This window comes from Typopeltis vanoorti, chromosome 3 (assembly GCF_054136105.1).
Source record: "Typopeltis vanoorti isolate ZY-2024b chromosome 3, IOZ_Tvanoo_1.0, whole genome shotgun sequence".
NCBI classification, from domain to species: domain Eukaryota; kingdom Metazoa; phylum Arthropoda; class Arachnida; order Uropygi; family Thelyphonidae; genus Typopeltis; species Typopeltis vanoorti.
Window position 1 is genome coordinate 84397601 of NC_143551.1, and position 27986 is coordinate 84425586.

The following is a 27986-nucleotide window of genomic DNA, read 5'->3' on the forward strand; positions in this document are numbered from 1 at the left end:
TGGGGGATTTTAATTATGGTGATATAAATTGGAAGGAGGAATATCACGTGGCAAAAATGAAATGGAATTCGTGCATTTTCTAAGAGATAATTACTTGAAACAGCATATAACTGAAGGGATACGTAGTGTGAGAGAGTGTTGGACCTGGTCATTGGTTCAGAGGACATATGCATAAGTAAGGTGTTCTCGTTACCTCCATTTGGTGAGAGCGATCACGTGGTATTGACTTGGGAGGTTGCAAAATTTGTGGATTTCTCTCTTAAGAAGGGATATATACGGAACTACAGGTTAGGCAATTATAACAAGCTTTGGAGTGAGCTTGCAGCAGTCCCATGGCAGAACATATTGCAGGGGAAAGATGTTAGCAGTGCATGGGATAAAAGCAACGAGTATCTGAGAAAGGCAAAATCAGATTGTGTCCCCATCGTCAGAAAGACAAACAAGGTAGGCGTTAGATGGATGAGTAGTGGCATCAAGCTTGATCTGCAAAAAAAAAAAATGTCATGGAGAATTTACAAGGAGAATGGCGATCAGTACACCCATGAGCAGCACAAGGCTCAAACTAGGAAGGTTACCAGCATAGTAAGAAAAGCTAAATCAGATTATGAGAACACCTTAGCTAAGGATATCAAGAGTAATCCCAAAGAGTTCTTCCACTATGTGGCAAGTAAAAGGAAGAATGACTTGAAGGATAACCTTAGTGGGTACTGATGGTATCGAGGTGACCAATTCAGATGTCACATGTAATAGTAGAGTTACTGAGTGATCACTTTCCAAAAGTCTATCACCCAAGAGAGGATATCTCTGTACCTACCTGTAGAAATAACCAATGTGAGAATTGAAGTTTAGTAATCAGAGGTACTTAGTATATTGCAAAATTTAAATGCAAACACTGCTGTAGGTTTGCATTTAAATGTAGGTTTAGATGGAATATCAGCTCAGGTGTTGCATGAATTTGCAAAGGAATTGTCAACGCCTCATACGTGGTTATTTAATTTAAGTTTGAATTCTGGTATGGTCCCTAGGGAGTGTAAGAAAGGCAAAGTAGTTCCTTTGCATAAAGGTGGCTCTAAAACTGTGGTGGTTAATTACAGACCAATCCATCTCGGGAGTGGTGGTAAAAGTATTGGAAAAGTTGGTTAAAGACAAAATTCAAGAATGGGTGGATCAGGATATGATACTCTATAGGGGCCAACATGGTTTTGTTAAAGGTCGATCCTGCCTTAGCAATTTATTAACTTTTTATAATAGAATGACATCTGAGTTGGACAAAGAAAATGGCTACACAGTGGTACTTCTGGATTTTGCTAAGGCTTTTGACAGGATACCCCAAGGAATACTGCTGCACAAATTGGAGCAGATGGGGATGGATACTAAACTGGTGATATGGATAGGAGAATGGACTCTCTTCTCCACACACCAGAAGGTGGTGTATGGAGGAGCAGAGTCCAGGATGAGGCAGGTGACCAGTGGTGTGCCTCAGGGCTCTGTGCTTGGGCTAATGTTGTTTAATTTATACATAAATGATATAGGAAATGGCTTAAAGGGAGATATTCAGTTGTTTGCTGATGATGCAAAGTTGGGGAGCGCAATAAAAAATCAACCTGATGTTAAGAGTTTACAGGAAGGTTTAAATAAGCTGGTAAAGTGGGCAAAGGATAACGAATATTAGTTCAATGTGGAAAAGTGTAAAGTTATGCATTTGGATTAAAAGATTACCAGCTGTATACTACATTGATGGAACGGTACTCCAAGAGATTGATGAGGCTAGGGACTTAGGGGTGTTGGTAGATAGGGAGATAAAGTTCAGGGGACACATTACTAAGGTGTCCAAGATTGCACATAGGATTACTTGGTTGTTGAGGAACACACTGACATCCAGAGATAAAGAGGTTATTATTCCCCTTTATGAAGCGTTAATACTTCCACATTTGGATTACTGTGCTCAGGTCTGGTCACCTGACCTCCTCATCTCCTCCTTGGAGATGAGGAGGTTGTGGAGAAGGTTCAGAGGAGAGTGACTAAGTTGGTGAGTGATGTAAAAAATGCTCCCTACATTGATAGATTGAGAGTTTGTGGATTGAAGAGGTTGGTTGATAGGTGGAGAAGGGGATATGATAGAAACATTTAAATTACTAAAAGGTTTTTATAAGATTGATGTTTTAGCTGTGTAATAGTGATGGAAGAACAAGAGGTCATCTCTGGGAATTAAGGAAAAGTGTGGTTAACAAGGGTGTGAGAACGAGGTTGTTCACCTGGAGGGTGGTGAATGAGTGGAATGCATTGCCTGACTGAGTTGTGAGTTCGTCTGTAAATGAATTCAAGAAAAGATATGATAGATATTGTTTTGATAGTTTGGGTCTCCCACGATGAGTCTACTGACTCCATGAAGATACCTGTAATAATAATAAGAAGAAAAATAATAATAGTTAAATTTTACTTGCCATTACTTTCTGACAGTAGCCGCATTCTTTTGTGTGAGACTGGAATTAAATCACTTCCATCACTTGAAACACTTTGGCTGTCCTGTTCATACTGCAATGGTGAAACATTTCCTTCAGTAAAAGGAACTAAATTAGCACTAATTTCCAATAATTCTGAAGGTTGATTTTTTTTTTTTTTTACCATAAACTCTGTAATTAATCATTGTAATCTTGTTTTGACTAGATCTTTGTATAATTTTTCATATTGCACCATACATGACTTCGGTTCACATTTAAACTGTTCAGCTCATTCAGTATTTTGATCATGTGTAAGAAAATTACTTTGCAATTCTACTAGTCATTTCAAGCCCTTTTTTAATTAATCCTGTGAGTGAGTAGAATCTCTTTATCATCATCATCATCATTATTATTATTATTAGACACCTCCAGGGAGTCCAAAGACTCATCAGGACAGGGCTCTGTTCCATAACTCTGCCTCCGCTGCTCAATCCACCAACTGACCGCAACTACACCAACACCATCTACCGCCAACTACCACCACTAATATTTCCAAAGACAATCACAAACATCCATACTTACTGTGGGATTCGAACCTGCAGCCTTTTGGCTAGAGAGTTCGCTAACCACTTGGCCAGCAGGCTGGTATCAAGGACAACTTCTATTATTTCGTCATCACTAACAACCTTGTCAACCATCAATTCTTCAACATCTGCAGACAAAAAATCATCAAATCCTTTTCCGCCAATTGCATGTGCTAATCTGATGATATCGGGATATTCAGTTGTATGCAAAGGTACGGGGTTTTTTCTTTTTCACACATTCTGGCAGTAGCTATCCAACATGCATTTAAAGTTGATGGTTTCAATTCTGATAATGCCAACTTAGCAAGTTTGATGCAATCCAAAATAGAAAATTTCTTCCACACATCAATAACTGTCAGTACATTATCCTTATCTAATTTATCCAAAATGTATTGGAATGTTCTTATGTAGTAAATTTTGAAGGTAGTGATCACACCCTGGTCTAGTGGGTGTATTAAGGATGTTGTATTAGGTAGAAGAAAACAAAATTTCACATTCAGGTGTTCTAAAACAGGATTGTCAAGCACATTGTCTATAATCAATAAAACTTTCAAGTCCAGATTTTTTCCCATCAAATAGCGCTTGACTTCTGGAACAAAACAATGATGGAACCATTCATTGAAAATTTCTTTTGTAACCCAACCTTTTTTGTTTGCCTTCCAGTGCACTGGTAACATGTTAAAATCTTTCATTGCCTGTGGTCTTAGGGATCAATTAATGAGTAATGGTTTTAATATACAATCTTCTGAGGCATTGTTGCAAAATAATAGTCACACGATCCTTAGCTGCTTTAAAGCCACCAGCACTTTTTTGGGATTTCGCTATATAAGTTCTATTTGGCATTTGTCTACATTCTGTAGCATAGAGTAATCCCTGATATTTAAAACATCAAGGGTTCCCCAAAATTCAAGTTTAAGTATATATGTACTGTACTAGGAAATGATAATTATAATGGAAATATCCTTTTTAACAGAACTGAATTCAAACAAATTTTAAAAATAAGTGCTATTGAACAGTGTTAAATCAAAATATACAGTGTAAAAATAGAATTGCTTTTTTTTACTAAACTGTGTTATTTCATGTAAAAAAAGCTATGTAAAAAGAGAATTAGCTGTCTGTGGTGTATTTGAATTTTTCAAAGGACTTTGATAGACTGCCACATGACTAGCTAGTAGTCATGAAACAGATGGGATTGAATAACAAACTAGTGAGTGGTATCTCAAAAGAGGAAGATCGCTAGTGGAGTTCAACAGGTGTCTGTTTGGTGGCCATTATTGCTTAGCTTGTATGTTATGATACTGGGATAGGCTGTTTGCCAATGATTTAATTCCCAACAATTAAAGTTGGGAAGAACTACAAGAAGCAGAGTAGATGTTTGACCTTGCAGGAGGATCTCAATAAACTATGTGAGTGAGCTGTTGGTTTAATGTTGCAAATTGCAAGGTGTTGAAATTTGGTACACAAGGCAGTGATGCAGAATATACCATTAATGGGAAAATTTTGAAGGAGATAGAAGAATGTAAGATCTGGGAGTGATGGTGGACAAAGACTTGAAGTTGAAGGATTGCATTGCTAAATTTGTAAGAACATCGCATTGGATTTATGGTAATAATGAGGAAGACACTAATATGCAGAAGGAAAGAGGTTATGGTTCCTTTGAAGAAGGGAATCATAACCTCTTTGCTTGATCTGGCTGCATATGGCTCCTGTGTACCAATTTGGTCACTTGGTTTTCAAGGAGATGAGGATGGGATGTATTGGAGAGGGCCCAGAAAAGGTTTAGTAAGTCAGTGTCAGGTTTATGGAATGTCAGATATGAGAAGAGATTGAGAGAATGCAACTTGCAGTCTTGTGAATAGAAAAAGGAGAGGGATATGATTAGGACATACAAGTTGGTTAGGGGTTGTTACAGATTAATGTAAAGTAGTTTTTCATAGAGGAGGGTTAGACAAGGTTAGAACAAGAGGGCATCCCTGGAAGAGTGTGAGCAGGGAAGTGAGGGGCAGATTCTTTGCATGGAGAGTGGTTGGGGAATGCAGAAATTGTGATTGGTTTAATGCACAGTTTCTGCACAGTTTGATAATCTTTTTGCATAAGAGAATATGGATTTCTTCATTGAGTACTTTGACTTCGTGGAGATTTGATGCTATTAATAATAATGGCATAATGTATAAACAGAGCATATATGAGAAAAAGGATGAAGGGAATCAGTGTGAGTGAATTAGTGGAAAGTAGTGTTTGATGAAAGAGATTTTGAAGGCTGAGAAGGCTATGAATGTTTTGTGTTTTGACTAGAAAAGGCTAAATGTGTAAGAAAGCAAAAGGTGAGAAGGTCTAATCCAGAAAATGAGGTCTTTCTCATCAGAAATAAAGTTCTTACTGAATTGTTTTATATATATATATATATTATTATTATTATTATTATTATTATTATTAATACAGGCAACTCCAAGGAGTCCTTAGACTCATCGAGGGAAGCCCTAAACATCGTCAAGAGCTATTCAGCATTCACACAGTATCTATCATATTTTGCTTTAAACTCGTTCACAGTCATGGCACCCACAACAGACTCTGGCAGCTTATTCCACTCATTCACCACTCTCCAAGTAAAAAACCTAGTTCTAACACCCTTGCTAACTACACTCTTGCTCAGTTTCCATGAATGGCCCCTAGTTCTCCCACCACCAAACCTGTTCTGAAAAATTTCCTCTGAATTAATCTTGTAAAATTCCCTCAGTAATGTGTATCTCTTAATCATATCACCTCTTTTCTGCCTAACAACCAGTTTCTGTAACCCCACAAATCTTTAATCTGTTCTCATAAGGTCCATTCCATAGACCTGCTACCATCTTGGTCACCTGCCTCCGGAGATCTGTGCACAGTAATCAAGATGGGGTCTTATTAAGGCTCGATAAAGAGGAACAATAACCTGCTTGTCTCTGCTCATCAAAGTATCCTTCAGTAATCAAGTGATCTGATGAGCTGATTTAGCCATTTTGCTATGTGCCCCAACTTCAACTCCCTATCCGCCAACACTCCCAAATCTCTGGCTTTGTCAATTTCCTGGATACAGTTCCATAATATATATATATGTTAAAAATACCAAGCAATTTTAAACCTGGTTTTACTCCATTTCCCAAGTAAGCAAACAGACAAACAAGTCAAGTTTGCGCCTGCAAGAGATGCAAGTCTAGCTGATCCTACAGGTAGTGCAAGACCAAGGCAACTCATGGTAAAGGTGGCATAAGCTTGGATCACTAATCTTAATATTTACCCTTAATGCCAAAACACATCTCCAAGAAGGGGATGCATGATGTTTTGTATTAAAGGCAAGGGGCCACTACCCAGACCTGTTTCGACCTTTATTGAGGTCTCATCAGTGGGAGCTAGGCTAGAAATACCAAGATTTAGTAATACAGAGCTTATAAGTATTTTACCAGAACAAGTTGCCATAAGGTGTTTTAACCTTATTAAATAAAAATCTCTGGAGGAGATATAAATGTAGAAAGTATTTTACCTTGGGTATAATAAATGTTAATGTCTGTTTGCTTACTTGGGAAATGGAGTAAAACCAGGTTTAAAATTGCTTGGTATTTTTAACATTTATTATACCCAAGGTAAAATACTTTCTACATATATATATATATATATATATATATATGTTAAAGATACCAAGTAATTTTAAACCTGGTTTTACTCCATTTCCCAAGTAAACAAACAGACTAAAAGTCAAGTTTGCGCCTGCAATTGATGCAAGTCTAACTGATCCCCACAGGTAGTGCAGGACCAGGGCAACTCGTGGCAAAGGTGGAACAAGCTCCGATCACTAATCTTAATATTTACCCTTAATGCCAAAACACATCTCCAAGAAGGGGATGTATGATGTTTTGTATTAAAGGCAAGGGGCCACTACCCAGACCGGTTTCGACCTTTATTGAGGTCTCGTCAGTGGGAGCTAGGCTAGAAATACCAAGATTTAGTCATACTGAGCTTGTAAGTATTTCGCCAAAACAAGTTACCATAAGGTGTATTAACCTTATTAAATAAAAATCTCTGGAGGAGATATAAATGTAGGAAGTATTTTTACCTTGGGTATAAATATGTTAAAGATACCAAGTAATTTTAAACCTGGTTTTACTCCATTTCCCAAGTAAACAAACAGACTAAAAGTCAAGTTTGCGCCTGCAATTGATGCAAGTCTAACTGATCCCCACAGGTAGTGCAGGACCAGGGCAACTCGTGGCAAAGGTGGAACAAGCTCCGATCACTAATCTTAATATTTACCCTTAATGCCAAAACACATCTCCAAGAAGGGGATGTATGATGTTTTGTATTAAAGGCAAGGGGCCACTACCCAGACCGGTTTCGACCTTTATTGAGGTCTCGTCAGTGGGAGCTAGGCTAGAAATACCAAGATTTATACCAAGATATTAAGATTAGTGATCGGAGCTTGTTCCACCTTTGCCACGAGTTGCCCTGGTCCTGCACTACCTGTGGGGATCAGTTAGACTTGCATCAATTGCAGGCGCAAACTTGACTTTTAGTCTGTTTGTTTACTTGGGAAATGGAGTAAAACCAGGTTTAAAATTACTTGGTATCTTTAACATATTTATACCCAAGGTAAAAATACTTCCTACATTTATATCTCCTCCAGAGATTTTTATTTAATAAGGTTAATACACCTTATGGTAACTTGTTTTGGCGAAATACTTACAAGCTGAGTATGACTAAATCTTGGTATTTCTAGCCTAGCTCCCACTGACGAGACCTCAATAAAGGTCGAAACCGGTCTGGGTAGTGGCCCCTTGCCTTTAATACAAAACATCATACATCCCCTTCTTGGAGATGTGTTTTGGCATTAAGGGTAAATATTAAGATTAGTGATCGGAGCTTGTTCCACCTTTGCCACGAGTTGCCCTGGTCCTGCACTACCTGTGGGGATCAGTTAGACTTGCATCAATTGCAGGCGCAAACTTGACTTTTAGTCTGTTTGTTTACTTGGGAAATGGAGTAAAACCAGGTTTAAAATTACTTGGTATCTTTAACATATTTATACCCAAGGTAAAAATACTTCCTACATATATATGAAAGAATAAATTTTAAAGGACTTTCAACCGAGATAAAATATTAAATTTTAATGATAATGATACAACTAGTTTCAGCCTTTTACAGCCTTCTTCAGGTATCCACCAAAGGTAGAACAGAGTAATAAAAAATTGAAGTTACAAAAAAACTGAGAATTACAGGCAAAAAATGCAATACATAATTGACACAAAAATGTTGTTGAAAGTTTATTTTTTCACTTGGTTAGAGTATAATAAAATTAGTTTAATCCTTTATCCAAGTGTGAGCAAACAAAGTTTGCACCTGAAGTATCTTCAGGACTAGGGTAAGGTGATACACACCAGGGCAACTCGTTGTAAAGGTGGAGAAAGCTACCAACAGTCCTATCTCAGTATCTCCTATATCCTATAATGCAAAACACATCTCCTTGTGGATATGTCTAATGTTATGCATTAAAGGAAGGGCCACTACCCAGACTAGTTTCGACCTTTATTGAGGTCTCTTCAGTGGGAGCCAGGCCCTAGTGGAAATACCAGGCAGAAGCATTAGCAGGTCATCTCTACCTATAGGAGTTGCCAAATGGTGTGCCACCCTTTTTTAATAAATTACTCTGGATTTAGAGAAAGATGTTGAAAGTTTATTTTTTCACTTGGTTAGAGTATAATAAAATTAGTTTAATCCTTTATCCAAGTGTGAGCAAACAAAGTTTGCACCTGAAGTATCTTCAGGACTAGGGTAAGGTGATACACACCAGGGCAACTCGTTGTAAAGGTGGAGAAAGCTACCAACAGTCCTATCTCAGTATCTCCTATATCCTATAATGCAAAACACATCTCCTTGCGGATCAGTTAGACTTGCATCAAGCCTGGCTCCCACTGAAGAGACCTCAATAAAGGTCGAAACTAGTCTGGGTAGTGGCCCTTCCTTTAATGCATAACATTAGACATATCCGCAAGGAGATGTGTTTTGCATTATAGGATATAGGAGATACTGAGATAGGACTGTTGGTAGCTTTCTCCACCTTTACAACGAGTTGCCCTGGTGTGTATCACCTTACCCTAGTCCTGAAGATACTTCAGGTGCAAACTTTGTTTGCTCACACTTGGATAAAGGATTAAACTAATTTTATTATACTCTAACCAAGTGAAAAAATAAACTTTCAACATCTTTCTCTAAATCCAGAGTAATTTATTAAAAAAGGGTGGCACACCATTTGGCAACTCCTATAGGTAGAGATGACCTGCTAATGCTTCTGCCTGGTATTTCCACTAGGGCCTGGCTCCCACTGAAGAGACCTCAATATCGACATCGACAGAACGCAGCGGATTCCAGAGACAGTTCCCGAGGACCCCCGAGAAAGCTCCGGCCGAAGGCAGACGTCTACCTCTCAAGAAGATCCAGTTTCAACGGCCCGAAAAGAGAGCTCCATGCTCAGATTCCGCAGTAGTACCCCAGCTTTGGTAAGACCTTTTTTCTTTTTATTGCCTGTTTTATCCGTCTATTCTGGTATCGCTTTGTTTGCAGCGAGGAACGCCCAACGTTCCTCGATTTTGCCCCCCCCCCCCTCCTTACATTCCCTTTCTACACCCAGTAGTCAGGAATTTCTGTAACCATGTCGCATTTTTTGCCTAGAACTAGGACGCTCGGTATCGAGCTCACGAAGCCCGTAGATCAGCGGGCGTTAGCGAGAGCTCTAATCGAAACAGTAGGGGCTGAAAATATATACGGTTTTATACCTTATGGGAACAATAGATTTCAAATAGTGGTCAAAAGCGAACAAACAAAAAAGAAATTATTAGAGGGTTTCATTTGTTGTGGACAAACAATCAGACCGTTTCTAGTAGGGAGCCTGCGAAAAACGCTAAAAATAACCAGGTTTCCACTAGAATACCTAGAGAACGAACCTGAAGTCAAGAAATTCTTTAGCCAATGGGGGGAAATTCACGAGATTAAAGCAATGGAATATGCAGACTATAAAGGATGGAAAACAGGAGACGTTGAAATCCAGATTGACATGAAAAAAGAAGTCCCCAATTTTGTTTTTTTGGGGGGAACGAGGGTAATGGTGAACTACCCAGGTGTGAAAAAAAGGTGCTTTAGATGTAATTCGGAGGAACACCTTGGGGCAGATTGCCCTCGAATACAATGCAGAAATTGCAAATCGTCAAAGCATAAAATGGAAAGCTGTACAGAACCCTGTATTAAGTGTGGGGCTCTGACCCACAAATTGGACACATGTCCGTACAAGACACACTCAGAAGCAACAGGAGGGACCATAACACCGATTAGGGCAACGCCCATCGGGAACCCTGAGAAAATATCAAGGAGCGATTTTCCGGAGCTCGGCCAGCAGGCTGAAAAGGAAGCAGCAACGGAAACGAAAACCCCAAAGATACCCAAGGCAAGCCGCCACACACAGAACATCACCAGCATCAATGTGGCAAACCATGAAGCTTGCAGGAAAGAGGAAGAGGTCACACCCAGCGCCCCAACAAAGCGCGCAAGAGAAACGGAATCACAGGAAAAGAAAAAAGCGAAACAAAGCAGCATGATGTCATCGGAGGACGAAACAGAGACCACAGGTCAACGTCGAACAATAGGCGCAAAGCCCCTCGACAATGACGTTACAATGTTAGAGAGCCTACCCCCAGTAATGGATCAATTGGCACAACCCCAAGTCCACGAAATGGACTCTGACGAAGACAGGGACTCTACAGACAGGCTTGTCATTGTCTCGGATGCTCAAAGTGCAACCAGCTCCGACGAGGAACCAGAACCGGGTTTCATAAAACAAACACCAGATAACGCCCCCCCCTCATTCTAACACCAACATGGAAGTTAAAATCGCAACTTTAAACACTAACGGACTACGCAACCCCTTTGCGCAAAGCGCTGTCTGGAGGCTAATGTTAACACACAAAATTAATATCCTCCTGATACAAGAAACCCATTTCTATAAGCATTGGGACGTGGAGAACTTCTCAAGAAGCTATCCGGTCACCAGCTACTGGTGCTTCGGGGACGCTCACTCGCGAGGGGTGGGGATACTAATTCGCCCCCCAATCGCGGGGGGGTTCTTCAACGTCCAAAAAGACGCCACAGGACGCCTAGTAACGGTGGACTGGAAGTACGGTGGCCGTACCATCCGACTTGCTGCAGTTTACGCCCCGAACAATCCATACCACAGAAGTGGTTTCTTCTCTGCCCTTGAAAACTATCTCCTGGGAGCAGAACACCTAATAGTTGCAGGAGACTGGAACTGTGTGGAAGACACACGTCTAGACAAAATAGGCGGGAACGCAAACAACGGAACTGGCGGCATTGCCGCTTTAAATCGATGCTGTATAAATTTTGACCTCGTCGATATCTGGAGGCGGAATAACCCCGCCAAAGTAGAAACTACGTGGGGCCGCGGCCAGATATCGACAAGACTAGACAGGGTGTACGTGTCCCAAAACCTGGAACAATATGTTCAGAGGATACGTCACACCGCAGTGCATAACTTGACAACCGACCACAAGATGGTCATACTAAAAATCACGCTCCCAGAGGTGATGGAAACAGCCAGAGGTCCTTGGAGGCTCCCTCCTACCTTCCCCAGTCTTTTCAGCGACCAGCTACAGAACCTCTGTGACGGATGGACAAACACCAACTGGGACTGGGAAAACTGGCTGACCTTCAAGAGGCAGGCTAGGGAACTGTTCCAAAAATGTGGACGCGAAAGGGCCTACCAAAAACGCAAACGGCTGAGGGATCTCTACAGGGAACTCGGCTGGTACCGGACAAACGAACGGAGCGGAGTTCCCTGCGGAGATCTCATCAGACAAGTAGAAATAGAACTGCAGCAAGAGCGGCAGAGTAGAGTCGAGGACCTCGACTTTCGAACGAGACTCTATCTCAGACATTTGGAAACACCTTCCGCCGCATTCTACAACCAACAACGGGTGGCGGCTAATGATGAGAAAACGATTCACCAGATCGAGGAGAAGGGCCAGATTTTACGCTCAACCCACGAAATACTCGGTCACTTTCATCAGCAGTATATCGGTATCTTCTCTGACCGGCAGGGCACGGATGACTTCAGTGAGTGGGACGCAACACGTTTTCCCGATCATCTTAGTGCCCTGCAGGACAGGCCGATAACTGCAGCCGAATTAAAGGCCACGTACAGAATGATGAAAACAAAGAAGACCCCAGGGCCAGACGGACTGGGGATAGAATTCTATAGATCTATCTGGGAATTTGCATTGGCAGCGTTAATAAACATCTTTAACGAATTCCTCACTTCGGGAAACATCCCCGAGGAATTCGTTAAGAGCCACACCATCTTTATCCCCAAGAAAGACCGAGATCGGACTTTGTCGAATAACTGGCGTCCAATCTCCCTAACCAACGTAGACTACAAGATTTTTGCAAAAATTATCTGCACGCGCCTTAAGGGTGGTATCGAAAAAATAATAACAAGCTCACAGGTCTATGGGATCCCTGGTAGATCTATGGAATTCAATCTCTTTTTGTTAAGAGACTTGATCAAACTGGCCAAAGAGAAAAAATACCCCCTGGCACTTCTCTCCACCGACCTGGAGAAAGCGTTTGACAGCGTCAACCACAGGTACTTGCAGAACATCCTACTAAAAACAGGCGTGGGCCCGAGACTTCGGCGTACAATTAAAAACATGTATGCGGAAGCCACGACCCAGCTATCTATTAATGGGTTTCTAACAGAACCAATCCGCATAAAGAGAGGGGTTAGGCAAGGCTGCCCGCTAAGCCCCCTCCTCTTCTCCCTAGTATTAGAACCCCTAATCAAAAGAATTGATAACACCCCCGCAATTAACGGTATTCCACTGCCCCAAGGCTCCAGACAATGCAAAATAGTGGCATATGCAGACGATGTAGTGGCTACACTCAGAGACTCTGAGTCCATCTATATCTATCTGCACACGCTGCAAAAATACAGCATAGTCAGTGGTCTTCGCGTTAACGCACAAAAAACCAAAATCAAAAGTTTCGGAAATTTCCATAGCACTGGACTTCCCTACGGTTTAACGCTACAGGCACAGCCTCTAACTATACTAGGCGTGCCCTTTTCAGACACCCTAGCACTACCAATCCAAAAATTGCAGGAGACAAGCAGGGAAAGGATAAGGCTGTTCAAACCAACCTTCTTCTCCTTTTATGGCAGAGCGACAGTAATAAAAACAATCGTCACCCCAATGCTGATGCACACTGTCAATATCACAGGCATCACACTGGCACAAGAAAATAAATTATCAAAAGAACTCCTGGATTTCTTCTGGAATGGGAGAAAACGCGAAGTAAAGAAAGAATATCTACAACTCAAACAGGAAGAAGGGGGTTATGCTCTGCCCGATCACAGAAGCTTGCTACAAGCAAACACGTTCAAAACCGTACGGAAGGCCTTAAACTCCAACCACATTTCTGGCCTACTAATTAGATATTTTATAGGACTTTTCCTCCCCCTCTTTGGGATCACGGACTATGCTGGACCCCGCGCAAGGGGGGTGCCCAAGTGGTACCGTACAGTAGTGAAATCGATCACAACACTCAGAGACAGAGGAATAGCAATCCTCACACACAAACCCAAAGCAGTATACTGGGATTTCTTCCAACTTTCCAGGCGTGATACACCCAATCTTAGTACAAATAATGAAATTCTCTTCAGAAACATCAAAAATAGCTGGGGACAGCCTTTTCATCGGGATCTAGCCTGGAGAATAGCCTACGGGCGGCTCCCGGTGAAACAGGTGAAATCCCGGTATGTACCTAACCCGTGCGACCCATTCTGCGATGTCTGCCGGGACGTCGAAACGGTGGACCACTTCTTTTATTTTTGCCCACCAGCCCAACGCATCTGGCGGAGACTCAGCACAGCATTGGGAATCCCCATGCTGACAGTAGAAGAGGTAGTACGACTACAATTCCCGCCACCAGTCCAAAAAACCCAAAAGTTCACTATCTTCCTAATCAATGTACTAAAATATCACATCTGGAAAGTACGGAAAAAATCCCAGGTACGAGACGCAAATTTAATGTATGCAAGAATAAGAAAAGGTTTCTTTTTCTACTTACCCAAATTTCTTGCACAAGAAAGGCACTTACTAGGAGACTTTAAATTTGTGAATCAATACTGCAAACCACCGATAATATGCTTTCTTATACAGGGACGCATCAAGCCCTGTATATCTCTTTAGAACCCAAAAAAAAACCCACCATCCCCCCCACCCCAGGAAAAAGAATAACCACTCTGTTTCCCCTAGCCACAAAGCTTTCGCTGGCACGGTTTCTTTACTCCAAACAAGGGGGGGAGAGCTGAGAACCCGGGCGGCGAAGGCTTACTGCGAGGCGGTGCCGCTCCTCGTGAGCGGCATCTCCCGGGCCAGTCTCTTCCCCATTCTAAGTCCCAGTGGTACCAGGTATACAAGTTCCTCAGTAAGTTCCTATTCATTCCTACTTACCGGACCTTAAGTCCCGTTATTTTAGATTTAAAATAAATATTTAAACAGGTCCTATTATTTACATCCTTTTAAAAAAAAAAAAAAAAAAAAAAAAAAAAAAAAAATATATATATATATATATATATATATATATATTTACCTGGAATAAAAATAAGGATATATCTAGTAACATAAAAAGAACCTCCATTAATACTGGAGTAAATCATTACTTCAGATAAAATAATATGAGAACTATAGACAAAAGTCTATGTTTAACCTTTTCTGAACAGGTAAATTGAGATTACATGTTACAGACCAATTAGCCAATAAGGCTAAACAGGTTGACTGAGGCCTCTTTTTACCTCCTACTATCCTACTCTATCTTATATCATACTCCTCTTTTACTGTCTGCTGATCCTCAGCATGCTTTATTCTCCAAAGGCCAATGATGAGAGACATGAACTCCCATTCTACCTCAATAAAGGTCGAAACTAGTCTGGGTAGTGGCCCTTCCTTTAATGCATAACATTAGACATATCCGCAAGGAGATGTGTTTTGCATTATAGGATATAGGAGATACTGAGATAGGACTGTTGGTAGCTTTCTCCACCTTTACAACGAGTTGCCCTGGTGTGTATCACCTTACCCTAGTCCTGAAGATACTTCAGGTGCAAACTTTGTTTGCTCACACTTGGATAAAGGATTAAACTAATTTTATTATACAAAAATGTTGTATTTTTCAAGTTGTTCTATCTAACGTGCTATTGTTTGTTGTATGCATGCTTGCAGGTTCTCATGAGCGCCAGTATTGAACAACTGCGGTATGGCTATCAGGGATGTTATAACTCAAATTGCTGTTCAAATGTTCAGGATTAAGGAGGATTTCTCTGGACTCCACAATTTTCCTTTCAAACTCATCATTACAGCGAAAAATGTTTTCGGATTTATCCCAGCAAACTGAGTGACTCTGTGGATCATCATGAGGGTTATTAGAGAAAAGAACATGACTGGATAGCGCAGATGCATGTGATCTTTTATAGGAGATGTCTCTCTTATGCTCCTCAATACGCAGTTCAACAGATTTGTTAGTCTGTCCAAAATAAGGAATATTACAGTCGCACCATAACTTGTAAACACCTTGGATATTTCAGATTATGATGAATAGGCTTCGGATGGCTTATAAGAGAACGGACTTTAGGGAGTGTAGTGAAAAATGTCCTGATGTTGTATTTTTTAAGGACTTTAGCCAATTTATTGGAGAGTGAACTAATGTAAGGTACTGAGATGCAACCTTTAAAATCAGTAGTTTCTGTAGTACGCTGCCTAGGAGGATCCAGAAGAAATTTCTTAATTGTTTTTTTCAGAATATCCATTTTGTTTAAAGATAAGAGAAAGTTGTTCAATTTCTTTCGGAGTTCATCTGGTTCATTTAAAAGAGATCGTGCTCTGTGTCCTAAGGTAGAAATAGTTCCGAGCTTTTGTGGTGGAAAGTGATGAGATTGATAGTGCAGATATCTGTTAATATGAGTTGGTTTTCGGTATATAGAGATTTTAAATCTGTCAGAGCATCATGTAAGAATTACATCCAGGAAAGGAAGGCAGTTATTTCATTCTAGTTCAGCAGTAAATTTTATATTAGGATGCTGGTTGTTAAGATGTTGAAGAAAATCCATGAGAGATGTGTGTCCATGACATCTCAAAGGTAGCATCTCAATACCTTGCATTAGTTCAGTCTCCAATAAATTGGCTAAAGTCCTTAAAAAATACAACATCAGGACGTTTTTCACTACACTCCCTAAAGTCCGTTCTCTTATAAGCCATCTGAAGCGTATTCATCATAACCTGAACTATCCAGCTGTTTACAAGTTATGGTGCGACTGTAATATTCCTTATTTTGGACAGACTACAAATCTGTTGAACTGCGTATTGAGGACCATAAGAGAGACATCTCCTATAAAAGATCACATGAATCTGTGCTATCCAGTCATGTTCTTTTCTCTAATAACCCTCATGACGATCTACAGAGTCACTCAGTTTTCTGGGATAAATCCAAAAACATTTTTTGCTGTAGTGATGAGTTTGAAAGGAAAATCGTGGAGTCCAGAGAAATCCTCCTTAATCCTGAACATTTGAACAGCAATTTGTGTTATAACATCCCTGATAGCCATACTGCAGCTGTTCAATACTGGTGCTCATGAGAACCTGAGCACACATACAACAAACAATAGCACGTTAGATAGAACGACTTGAAAAATACAACATTTTTGTGTCAATTATGTATTGCATTTTTTGCCTGTAATTCTCAGTTTTTTGTAACTTCAATTTTTTTATTACTGTGTTCTACCTTTGGTGGATACGTGAAAAAGGCTGTAAAAGGCTGAAACTAGTTGTATCATTATTATTAAAATTTAATCTTTTATCTTGGTTTAAAGTCATTTAAAATTTATTCTTTAAAATGTATCATTACAACCGAGTAGAAGATATCAAGAATACATACATACATACATACATATATATATATATATATATATATATATATATATATATATATATATATGTTAAAAATACCAAGCTATTTTAAACCTGGTTTTTACTCCATTTCCCAAGCAAGCAAACAGACCAGGTTTAAAATAGCTGCACACACACACACACACACACACACACACACACACACACACACACACACACACACACACGCGCGCGCGCGCACATGTGTGTGTGTGTGTGTGTGTGTGTGTGTGTGTGCAGAAAGTATTTTACCTTGGGTATAATAAAGGTTAAAGATACCGAGCTATTTTAAACCTGGTCTGTTTGCTTGCTTTGGAAATGGAGTAAAAACCAGTTTAAAACAGGTTTAAAATAGCTTGGTATCTTTAACACACGCACACACACACATATATATATATAACTTGGAATAATTTCTACCTTGGGACATAGAGTTCGCTCTCTTCTTGATGACCCAAATGAACTTCAAAAAGAAATCAACTATCTCAAAACTACTTTCTTACTTAATGGATATTCTGAAAGACTTATTGAAAAATTCCTTCTTAATCCTCCTAGTCATCACACAGAAGAAATAAATACATTTAAAGGCAATATATCTATTCCTTACATAAGTTCAGTTTCACAAAAATTAGCCAAGGTTCTAAAAAAATACAATATCAGAACTTTGTTCGCTCAACTTCCAAAAATCCGCTCCTTAATAAGCCATCCGAAACCTTGTCATCATTATCTTAAATATCCTGGTGTGTACAAAATATGGTGTGATTGTGATATTCCTTATTTTGGCCAGACGGACAAATCTATTGAATTACGTATGGAGGAACACATGAGGGACATTGCTTACAAGAAACAGCGAGCCAGTGCCTTATCAAGCCATATCCTTTTCTCGGCTGATCCTAATGATGAAAACCCAAGTCATACAGTCCGCTGGGACAGATCTACTATCTTTCGTTGCCATGATGAATTGGAGAGAAAAATCGTAGAATCTAGAGAAATCATCCTCAACCCTGAACATCTAAATAATAACTTAAGCTACAACCTACCAGATAGTCATTCAGCTGTAATCATGTACTGGCATTCACATGATGCTGCAAGCACGCACTCTCCCAACAATGCAACAAACGAAAGAACAGCCTTAAATACAACTACAACGTTTTCATGCTAATTATGTATAGAGATTCTCTATGTTGTTCATAGTTTTTTTTTAACCTTCAGTGTTAAAAAAAATTTTTCTTTTATTCTTTTCTTTTATAATGTCACCTGATGAAGGCTATTATAAGCTGAAACTAGTTGTGTTTTACTATTAAACTCTCTTTTTTTTTTTACATAACTCTCAGTTTAAGAGTCATTCAACTCTATTTTACAATATATATATATATATATATATATATATATATATATATATATATGACAGAATGATCATTGACTCGGTTAACATACATAGTTTTATGAAGAATTAAATGACTAGAACTGAGATTTAAGTAAAAAGGTTTTAATATAAACACACTACTAGTATATAAAAAAAAAAATATATATATATATATATGTATGACAATCTGTTATATCAACTCGGAATTGGAATATGTTCATATTTTTATATACTGACTTAGATCCGAGAGTTAGAACAAACAATTAAATTTATTCACAACGCAACATGTTTCGTCGGAAGGCCGACTTCTTCAGGCATTAAGAAACACAGAAAGCAAATAAAAAACACTATAAAGAAACATTGTGTCACTGAAATTCAACTATTATAAACTTCAGTTAACTTTGAACTGGAGCTACAGTCCATGTTAAAGTTCTATTGTTAGGCATCTGTGTGCGTGTGACTTCACAATTGCGCCAATATCTGATAGCAGAGTTGAATGAGTCCAGTAAATTGTAACTAAGGTTACTGTTTATATGATGAGGGTCCATAACAATTTCCTTAGACTTGACTATGCGCCGTTCTACCTCGTCGTGGCATATATCAAGGTTTGAAGTTGTTGTCCGGTTTATCTCATGTTGGCGGCCTTCATTATTTGTGTTTACTGAAAACAGGACATGGCTTGACAGGGCACTTGCTCTAGTTCTTTTGTAGGCAATGTCTCTCTGGTGTTCTACAAAACATAAGAGGATGGATTTCTCAGTCTGGTCATAGTATGGCTTACCATAGTTTTGCATAATTTTGTACACTCCTGGGAACTGTAGATGGTTGTGAGCTGGTTTGTGTTTGCTTATAATTGATCTTAATTTGGGAAGAGTACGTTTTTATGTTAAACTTTCTTAAAATTCTTCGTAGTTTCTTGGAGAGCAAGCTGATGTATGGTAAGCAGATATAACCTATTGGGGTTGTCCTGTGTTTCTGAGTTGTTTTGATGGTGGTGGTATAGAAGTTTTTGAAGAGTAGTCATTACTCGTGAAGGTTCTTTTTAGATGTTGTTGTTCATTTTTTAGCTCTTCGTCATCTGACAGTACAGATCTGGAACGATGCACTAGAGTTGAGATGATACCACTTTTTGTGCTGGAGAGTGATGTGAAGACACTTCAGGTATCTATCCATGTGTGTAGATTTTCTAAAGATGGAGATTTTTATGGAGTCAGACGTCTTGGTATGTTTTACGTCCAGAAAAGGAAGAGATCAATTTTCTTCAACCTCCATGGTTAATTTGATGTCTTGGTGGAAGTTGTTTAAGTGATCTAAAAAATTGTGAAGATATCAGTGCCACGTTCCCAGATAAGGAATATGTCATCTACATATCTCAGCCAGACTTTTGGCTTAGGAGTAGATGAGGAGATTGCCTTTTGTTCATAGTCTTCAAAAAAAATGTTGGTTAGTATTGAGGATAGGGGGCTGCCCATTGCTAATCCTTTATTTTGTTTGTAAATTTTCCCCTCAAATTGAAAGTAGCCAGAGTTTACACAATGTCATAGAATGGAAAACATCTTTTTTGAAATCTTGTTGCTTAAAATATCGAGAACCTCTCGAGTTGGAATGTTTGTGAAGAGAGCAACTACGTCAAAGCTCACCATGATATCTGAAGACTTCAGTTTTAAATTCTTGATTTTAGAGACGAAGTCAGTTGAGTTTTTGATATGTGAAGGAGATTTTCCTGCAAAACCTTGTAAGGATGATGCCAGATATTTAGATAACCGGTAGGTAGGTGAGTCAGTACTGTCCACAATAGGTCTCAGTGAGCAATTTTCTTTGTGTATCTTTGGGAGACCATATAACCTTAGAATGAGTGGATGTAAAGAACGAACAGAAAGGCATATGTTTTGTGGAAGCTGCTTTGTTTTTTTGTAGGAGATTATTCATTTTATTATGTATCTCTCTTATTGGATCTCTTTCAATTTCCAAGTATGTATCTGACTCTAATGAAGCTGAGTTTTGTCATAGTAATCTGTTTTATTTAGAACTACAGTTGCGTTTCCCTTATCAGCTTGTTGGATAACGATGTCCTTGTTATTTTGAAGATTTTTAATGGCTACTCTTTTGCCAAGGGAGCAGATGGAGGTTTTGCATTATTAATCGCAAGTATTGCTTCCATGCGAAGTAAACTCGCATCTGCGGTAGGAAGTAATGATGCCACTTTCTCTATCTTAGTTAGTAACATTTCTTTGGGAATGGTTTTAGGTGCAAGGACAAAATTGAGACCTTTTCTGAGAATTTGTTCTTTGTCAAGATTTAGAATGTACGACGATTGATTTATCACTAATTTTTTAAATCTTCCATGAAGATTGTTAGGGGTTGGCTGTTTGTGTTGACTTGAGTGAAGTAAACTTTCTGATAAGCTTATATTTGTTTAAGATTTGAGATCTTAATGCCCAACGTGTACTAATTTCTTTAACGTGATTCCATGCCACGCAGTCTAAAGAAGCCGTTAAATTGTTTTCTAAAGATGATTTTTCAGTAAAGAGAAGAGCTAAATTGCGTTTGATATCACTAATCCTCTCCCTTAAAAGTTCTAGTTTTGCTTTATTGTAGATTCTGTGTGCTCTTTCTGTAGGAATCATAGGAATTTTGGAAGAATGGAAGAGAACTTACAACATTTCAGAAAGATAAGTCTGTTGATAGCTAGTCTAATACTTCTAAGTGTTTTCTGATAAGCTTTACTAAGTTGGAAATTATCCTCGTCAGAAGGAATATGATGACTATCTCTTATATTAACTCGAAATTGTGATATCTTCATATTTATATATACTGACTTAGATCTGAGAGTTAGAACAAACAATTAAATTTATTCACAACGCAACATGTTTCGTCTGAAGGCCGACTTGCGTTCTAAATCATGACAAAGAACAAATTCTCAGAAAAGGTCTCGATTTTGTCGTTGCACCTAAAACCATTCCCAAAGAAATGTTTCTAACTAAGATAGAGAAAGCAGCGTCATTACTTCCTACCGCAGATGCAAGTTTACTTTGCATGGAAGCAATACTTGCGATTAATAATGCAAAACCTCCATCAGATAATATCTACCTTGGCGAAAGATTAGCCATTAAAAATCTTCAGAATAACAAGGACATCATTATCCTACAAGCTGATAAGGGAAAGGCAACTGTAGTTTTAAATAAAACAGATTACCGTGACAAAATCTCAGCTTTATTAGAGTCAGATACATACTCGGAAATTGAAAGAGATACATAACAAAATGACTAACCTCCTACAAAAAACAAAGCAGCTTCCACGAAACATACGCTTTTCTGTTCGTTTTTCACATCCACTCATTTCAAGGTTATACGGTCTCCCAAAGATACACAAAAAAAATTGCCCACTGAGACCTATTGTGGACAGTACTGACTCACCTACCTATCAGTTATCTAAATATCTGGCATCATCCTTAAAAGGTTTTGCAGGAAAATCTCCTTCACATATCAAAAACTCAACTGACTTCATCTCTAAAATCAAGAATTTAAAACTGAAGTCTTCAGATATCATGGTGAGCTTTGACGTAGTTGCTCTCTTCACAAACATTCCAACTCGAGAGGTTCTCGATATTTTAAACAACAAGATTTCAAAAAAGATGTTTTCCATTCTATCACACTGTGTAAACTCCGGCTACTTTCAATTTGAGAGGAAAATTTACAAACATAATAAAGGATTAGCAATGGGCACTCCCCCCCCCCCTATCCTCGATACTAGCCAACATCTTTTTTGAAGATTACGAACAAAAGCCAATCTCCTCATCTACTCTTAAGCCAAAAAGTCTGGCTGAGATATGTAAATGACATAAATCCTTCCCTGGGAACACAGTACTGATAACCTTCACAATTTTTTAGATTACTTAAACAACTTCCACCAAAACATCAAATTAAATAATAAAATAAATTCTGTGTGATGATACAGTGTTCCTCCTTTATACGGGCGTTCATGGTACCATCTAGCCCCCCCCCCCCCCCAAAAAAAAAAATTTTATCTGGGCTCCGGAACCGGCATAGGCTGATGAATCAGATCTATGGCTGGGTCAGTAATCCTGACTGTAATCCATGTGTGCCCTTGGACCGGTGCCCTTGCCCTTGCGAGATGAAAAACACCAGATAAACTGGCAGAAAAAACTCTGCTGTCCACGCCCAAGACTGGCTAACTTGGCTATGGCTGAGGAAGATCCTTGAGCTCCTCATGTCGTTGACGGGAATCGAACCTAGGACACTCCTTCCCCAGGCATATGGTTGCGAAGCACAAAAGCAACCAGGCTAACCACGCAGACACATCAAATTAACCATGGAGGTTGAAGACAACTAATCTCTTCCTTTTCTGGATATAAAACATACCAAGACATCTGACTCCATAAAAATCTCCATCTTTAGAAAATCTACACACACGGATAGATACCTACATGCACCTTCACATCACTATCCAGCACAGAATGTGGGTATCATCTCAACTCTAGTGCATCATTCCAGATCTGTACTGTCAAATGATGAAGAGCTAAAAAATCAACTACAACATCTAAAATGAACATTCACGAGTAATGGCTACTCTTCAAAACTATTAACAAGCATCTATACCACCACCATCAAAGCAACTCAGAAACACAGGACAACCCCAATAGGTTATATCTGCTTACCACAGCTTGCTCTTCAAGAAACTACGAAGAATTTTAAGAAAGTTTAACATAAAAACGTACTCTTCCCAAATTAAGATCAATTATAAGCAAACACAAACCAGCTCACAACGATCTACAGTTCCCAGGAGTGTACAAAATTATGCAAAACTGTGGTAAGCCATACTATGACCAGACTGAGAAATCCATCCTCTTATGTTTTGTAGAACACCAGAGAGACATTGCCTACAAAAGAACTAGAGCAAGTGCCCTGTCAAGCCATGTCCTGTTTTCAGTAAACACAAATAATGAAGGCCGCCAACATGAGATAAACCGGACAACAACTTCAAACCTTGATATATGTCACGACGAGGTAGAATGGCGCATAGTCAAGTCTAAGGAAATTGTTATGGACACTCATCATATAAACAGTAACCTGAGTTACAATTTACTGGACTCATTCAACTCTGCTATCAGATATTGGCGCAATTGTGAAGTCACACGCACACAGATGCCTAACAATAGAACTTTAACACGGACTGTAGCTCCAGTTCAAAGTTAACTGAAGTTTATAATAGTTGAATTTCAGTGACACAGTGTTTCTTTATAGTGTTTTTTATTTGCTTTCTGTGTTTCTTAATGCCTGAAGAAGTCGACCTTCTGACGAAACTTGTTGCGTTGTGAATAAATTTAACTGTTTGTTCTAACTCTCGATCTAAGTCAGTATATAAAAATATGAATATATATATATATATATATATATATATATATATATATATATAATTTTTTAAAATTATTATTATTATTATTTTTTTTTTTTTAATAATATATATATATTATTTTTTGAAATAGTTAAAAATATATCTTATTTTAATAATAGCTTCCCCCTGTTGCTTTAGAAGATATATCCTCAAAAAATGAAAGTGGTAAAATTCAAGATAATAGAAGATATGTTCAGCAACAACATGAAAAAGATCTTCAAGAAGCACTTATAAAAGTTCGGGAAAAGATTGTAAAAGAAGAAGGTCCAAAAATAAAGGAAAATTTAGAAAAAAATATTAGAGAATGGTACCAATCTTATAAGTAAGTAAAGAAATTCAATTTTTGACATTCTCTTAAAAGGAATATTAACTAGTAGATTAACCACCTAAACTTCAATGTGAATGAAATAAAAAAAATATGTATAGGATTACATCATTAATTTTCTTGTAGTTGCCTCCAGGAATAGTCTCTGTGCTTTAAATTGTGATCACTTCAGTAGGTGGTTTCCACTTTATGAAATACTCTTTGTGCAAAGCATGTTGTGCTATTCCACTTCTGGGTTGTCCATACCAAATGAACGTTTTTTCTGACCAATGTGATCCATCCTGTCTGTCTCTAAATTCTGGGTTCCACATTGACAGGGGATACAGTAGATGCTGGAAAAAGAAAGAGGGAGAGAGAAAATCATGGCAGTCCTTGATTTGCATCTAGAATGTGGAAACTTTGTTCAGATGCTTATAGTTTGTTTTAATTATATGTTGTTTTAGCAGTGAGCCCATTCTATCTGTTGTGACTTTGATGTAGGGTAGAGGTATGGTATATGTATATTATGGTTGGGGCAGAGTTTGCCAGTGACAAACTTATTCCATATCCCTACCTACATCAAAGGCACAATAGACAGACTGGATTCACTTCTAAAACAACACACAGAATTATGACATCTACAAAGCTATGAAAAAATTTTCCTAATGCAAATTAAAGGCTGCTGGGATCCTCGCTCTTTTCCCAGGTGCTCACAGTATCAATGCGGGACCCAGTATTTATGACAGCTAAGAATGACCAGCTAGGAACTTTTGTCAGGAAAAAAAAAACATAAAAAGTACATTCAGTATGGGTAACCGAAAAGCAGGCAAGCACAACATACTTTGGACAAAGACCATTTTCATCAAGTAGAAGGATGCCAAGCCTACACAACTTCAAATTTAAAGTACGGAGATTATTCCTGGAGGCATCTCAAGTCAACAGAACCCAGTTAACTGCAACAGAATTGATGGTGTAATGTGATCCTACACAAAAGTTTGGTAAATGCCCTATCTTCCTAGCAGTAATCACAGTAATGCTCTTTGAAGTGATCTACAGCAGTAGATCACTTCAAAGAGCATTACTGTCACTTCTGCACATGTGACTATTCTTGAGGTCATTTCAAAAAAGTCCTTAGAATCTGAATGTGTTTCAGATACTAAGTATTCTGGAAGTCAGTAAGAGGAGGATTGGATAGGATTTCACCTCTTCATTTAAGAGAATGTGCTATGGAACTGATAGTTCCATTTACCTGTCTGTTCAATGAAAGTCTAGCTACTGGGAAAGTGCCTATTGAGTGGAAGGAGAGTAGGTAGTGCCACTGCACAAGGATGGTGTTAGAATGCAGGCTTCAACTGCAGATCAGTTTGTATTTCTTTTGTTAAGAATTGGAATGAAATAGTGAGAGATTCTGTTGCAGGATTGAGTAGATGTGGGTAATATCATCTGTGAAGGTCGACATGGATTTACTAAGGGTTGATTTTGTTTCAGCAATTTGATTGCCTTTTATAATAAAGTAACAAGAGCAGTTAATGAGGGAAAGGTATATACTACAATTTTTTTGAATTACCCAAAGGCATTAAAGGATATCGCATGATAAACTGATATTTAAGTTGAAGCCTGCATTCTAACGATTGGCTGCCAGAAAGTTATGGGGAAGAGTGGTATAAAGGAAAAAGAAGGTAATAAGTGAAGTTCCACAGGGATCAGTACTGAGATGTTAGCTTTTTATCCTTTATGTCAACGTTATTATCATTGGATTGCTGGTAGATTTTCAATTGTTTGCAGGTGATGTGATGCTCGAAAGAGTTATTAGCAATAGTGCTGATGTGGTAGCACCTCAGGAGGGTTTATATAAGCTGAATAGATGAGTAAATAAATGAGGATGTTAGTTTAATGCAACTAAATAAGTTGTCTTGAAAGGTGAAATTTGAGATCCACTGATAGAAGGCTGCATTTCCTATTGTTTGATCTGTACAAGATGTGGATGAGGTAAGGAATCTTGGAGGGATTGTAGATAAAAATAAAGTTTCAGAAACATTGCAAAGGTAGTGAAGGTTATCTAGTGGATTGTTTGCAGAAGAAAAACTTTAACCAGTAGAGATAAGAGTAGTAATTCCATTGTATAAAGCCCTGGTCAGGCTGTATCTGATTATTGTGCTTACATCTGATCATTGAGATTTGAAGAGGATAAATTAACCTTACACAAGGGACAGAGGGGCAGATAATAAAAATTATATCAGGATTTTACTATATTAGTTATTATGAGAATAGACTGAGGGAATGCAAACTACACAGCCTAGTGATAGAAGACAACACGGGTGATATGATTGAGCTGTTTAAACTGTTGAGGGGTATGTACAGGATTGATATGGTGAAGTTTTTCTTAGAGAAGAACAAGGACAAGTGGCCATCCCTGGAAGTTGCAAAAGCAGGTAGCAAGCAGGAGCATGAAGAGTAGCTTTTTTGCATGGAAGGAAGTTAGACCATGGAATTCACTGCCTAATAAGTGACGAATGTGCAGATTGGTGAGACAAATGTAGGTGTTATGACTTATTAATCTTGAAAAACTTCATTATATAATTTATTGACCTTACAAATAATAATGTAACTTATATTTTACTTGTAACTTCTTTATATTTCAAATTATTCAAAATATTCTCTAAAATTCTAAAAAAGAGTCATACACCTTTAAATATTTATTATTATTATTATTGTTGTTGTTGTTGTTCCAGGCAACTCCAAGGAGTCGACAGACTCATCGAGGAAGGCCCTAACATCATGTCAAGAACAACTATTCGACATTCACACAGTATCTATCATACCTTGCCTTGAACTCATTCACGGTCGTAGCACCCATAACAGACTCTGGAAGCTTATTCCACTCATTCACTACTCTCCAAGTAAAAAACCTAGCTCTAACACCCTTGTCAACCACGCTCTTGCTCAGCTTCCATTCATGGCCCCTAGTCCTCCCACCACCAGTCATATTTTCAAAAATATCTTCTGGATCAATCTTATAGAAGCCCTTCAGTAATTTGAATGTCTCAATCATATCACCCCTCCTTCACCTATCGACCAATTTCTGCAACCCACAAATCTTTAACCTATTCTCATAAGGTTCATTCCACAGACCTGCTATCATCTTGGTCACTCATCTCTGGATCCTCTCCACTTCCTCCCCATCACGAAGAAACCCTGGTGCCCATAACTGGGCACAGTAGTCCAGATGGGGTCTTATCAAGGCTCGATACAGAGGAACAACAACTTGTTTGTCTCTGCATGTTAAAGTATTTTTCAGAAGCCAAGTGATTTGGTGAGCTGTTTTAGTCACTTTTGCAATGTGCCCCCTAAACTTCAACTCCCTATCCACCAACACTCCCAAATCCCTGGCCTCATCAATCTCCTGGAGTACGGTTCCACCAATGTGATATACTGCTGCTATTCTTTTCACCCCAAAGTGCATAACCTTACACTTTGGCACATTAAATTGACATCCATTTTTCCTAGCCCAGTCCTCCAAACTATCCAAATCATCCTGTAAAATTTTGACATCCTGTGCACTCATAATTGCGCTACCCAACTTTTCATCATCAGCAAACAACTGAACACTTCCTCTCAAATCCTTTCCTATATCATTGATGAACAAATTGAAAAGCAATGGTCCAAGAACAGAGCCCTGTGGCACTCCACTAGTCACAAGCCGTCTTTTAGACTCCACTCCTGAATAAACCACTCTCTGGTATCTCTCCTTCAACCACCCTCCTATTCATCTCACCAACTCTATATCTATCCCCATCTGCTCCAGTTTACTGATTAGGGTTCTATGTGGTATCCTATCAAAAGCCTTGG

At 38.8% G+C, this 27986-nt stretch overlaps 1 protein-coding gene across 3 annotated transcripts in view; it reads left to right on the top strand.

Annotated features, from left to right (window-relative positions):
- Nucleotides 1-27986, top strand: part of LOC150108341 (dynein regulatory complex subunit 11-like) — a 455807-nt gene that overhangs the window by 144618 nt on the left and 283203 nt on the right. For all 3 annotated transcript variants that reach the window (XM_090390703.1, XM_090390704.1, XM_090390705.1), the window contains exon 7: nt 23953-24155. In XM_090390703.1, the coding sequence (XP_090246829.1) occupies nt 23953-24155 (203 nt within the window). The remainder of the gene's footprint in view (nt 1-23952; nt 24156-27986) is intronic.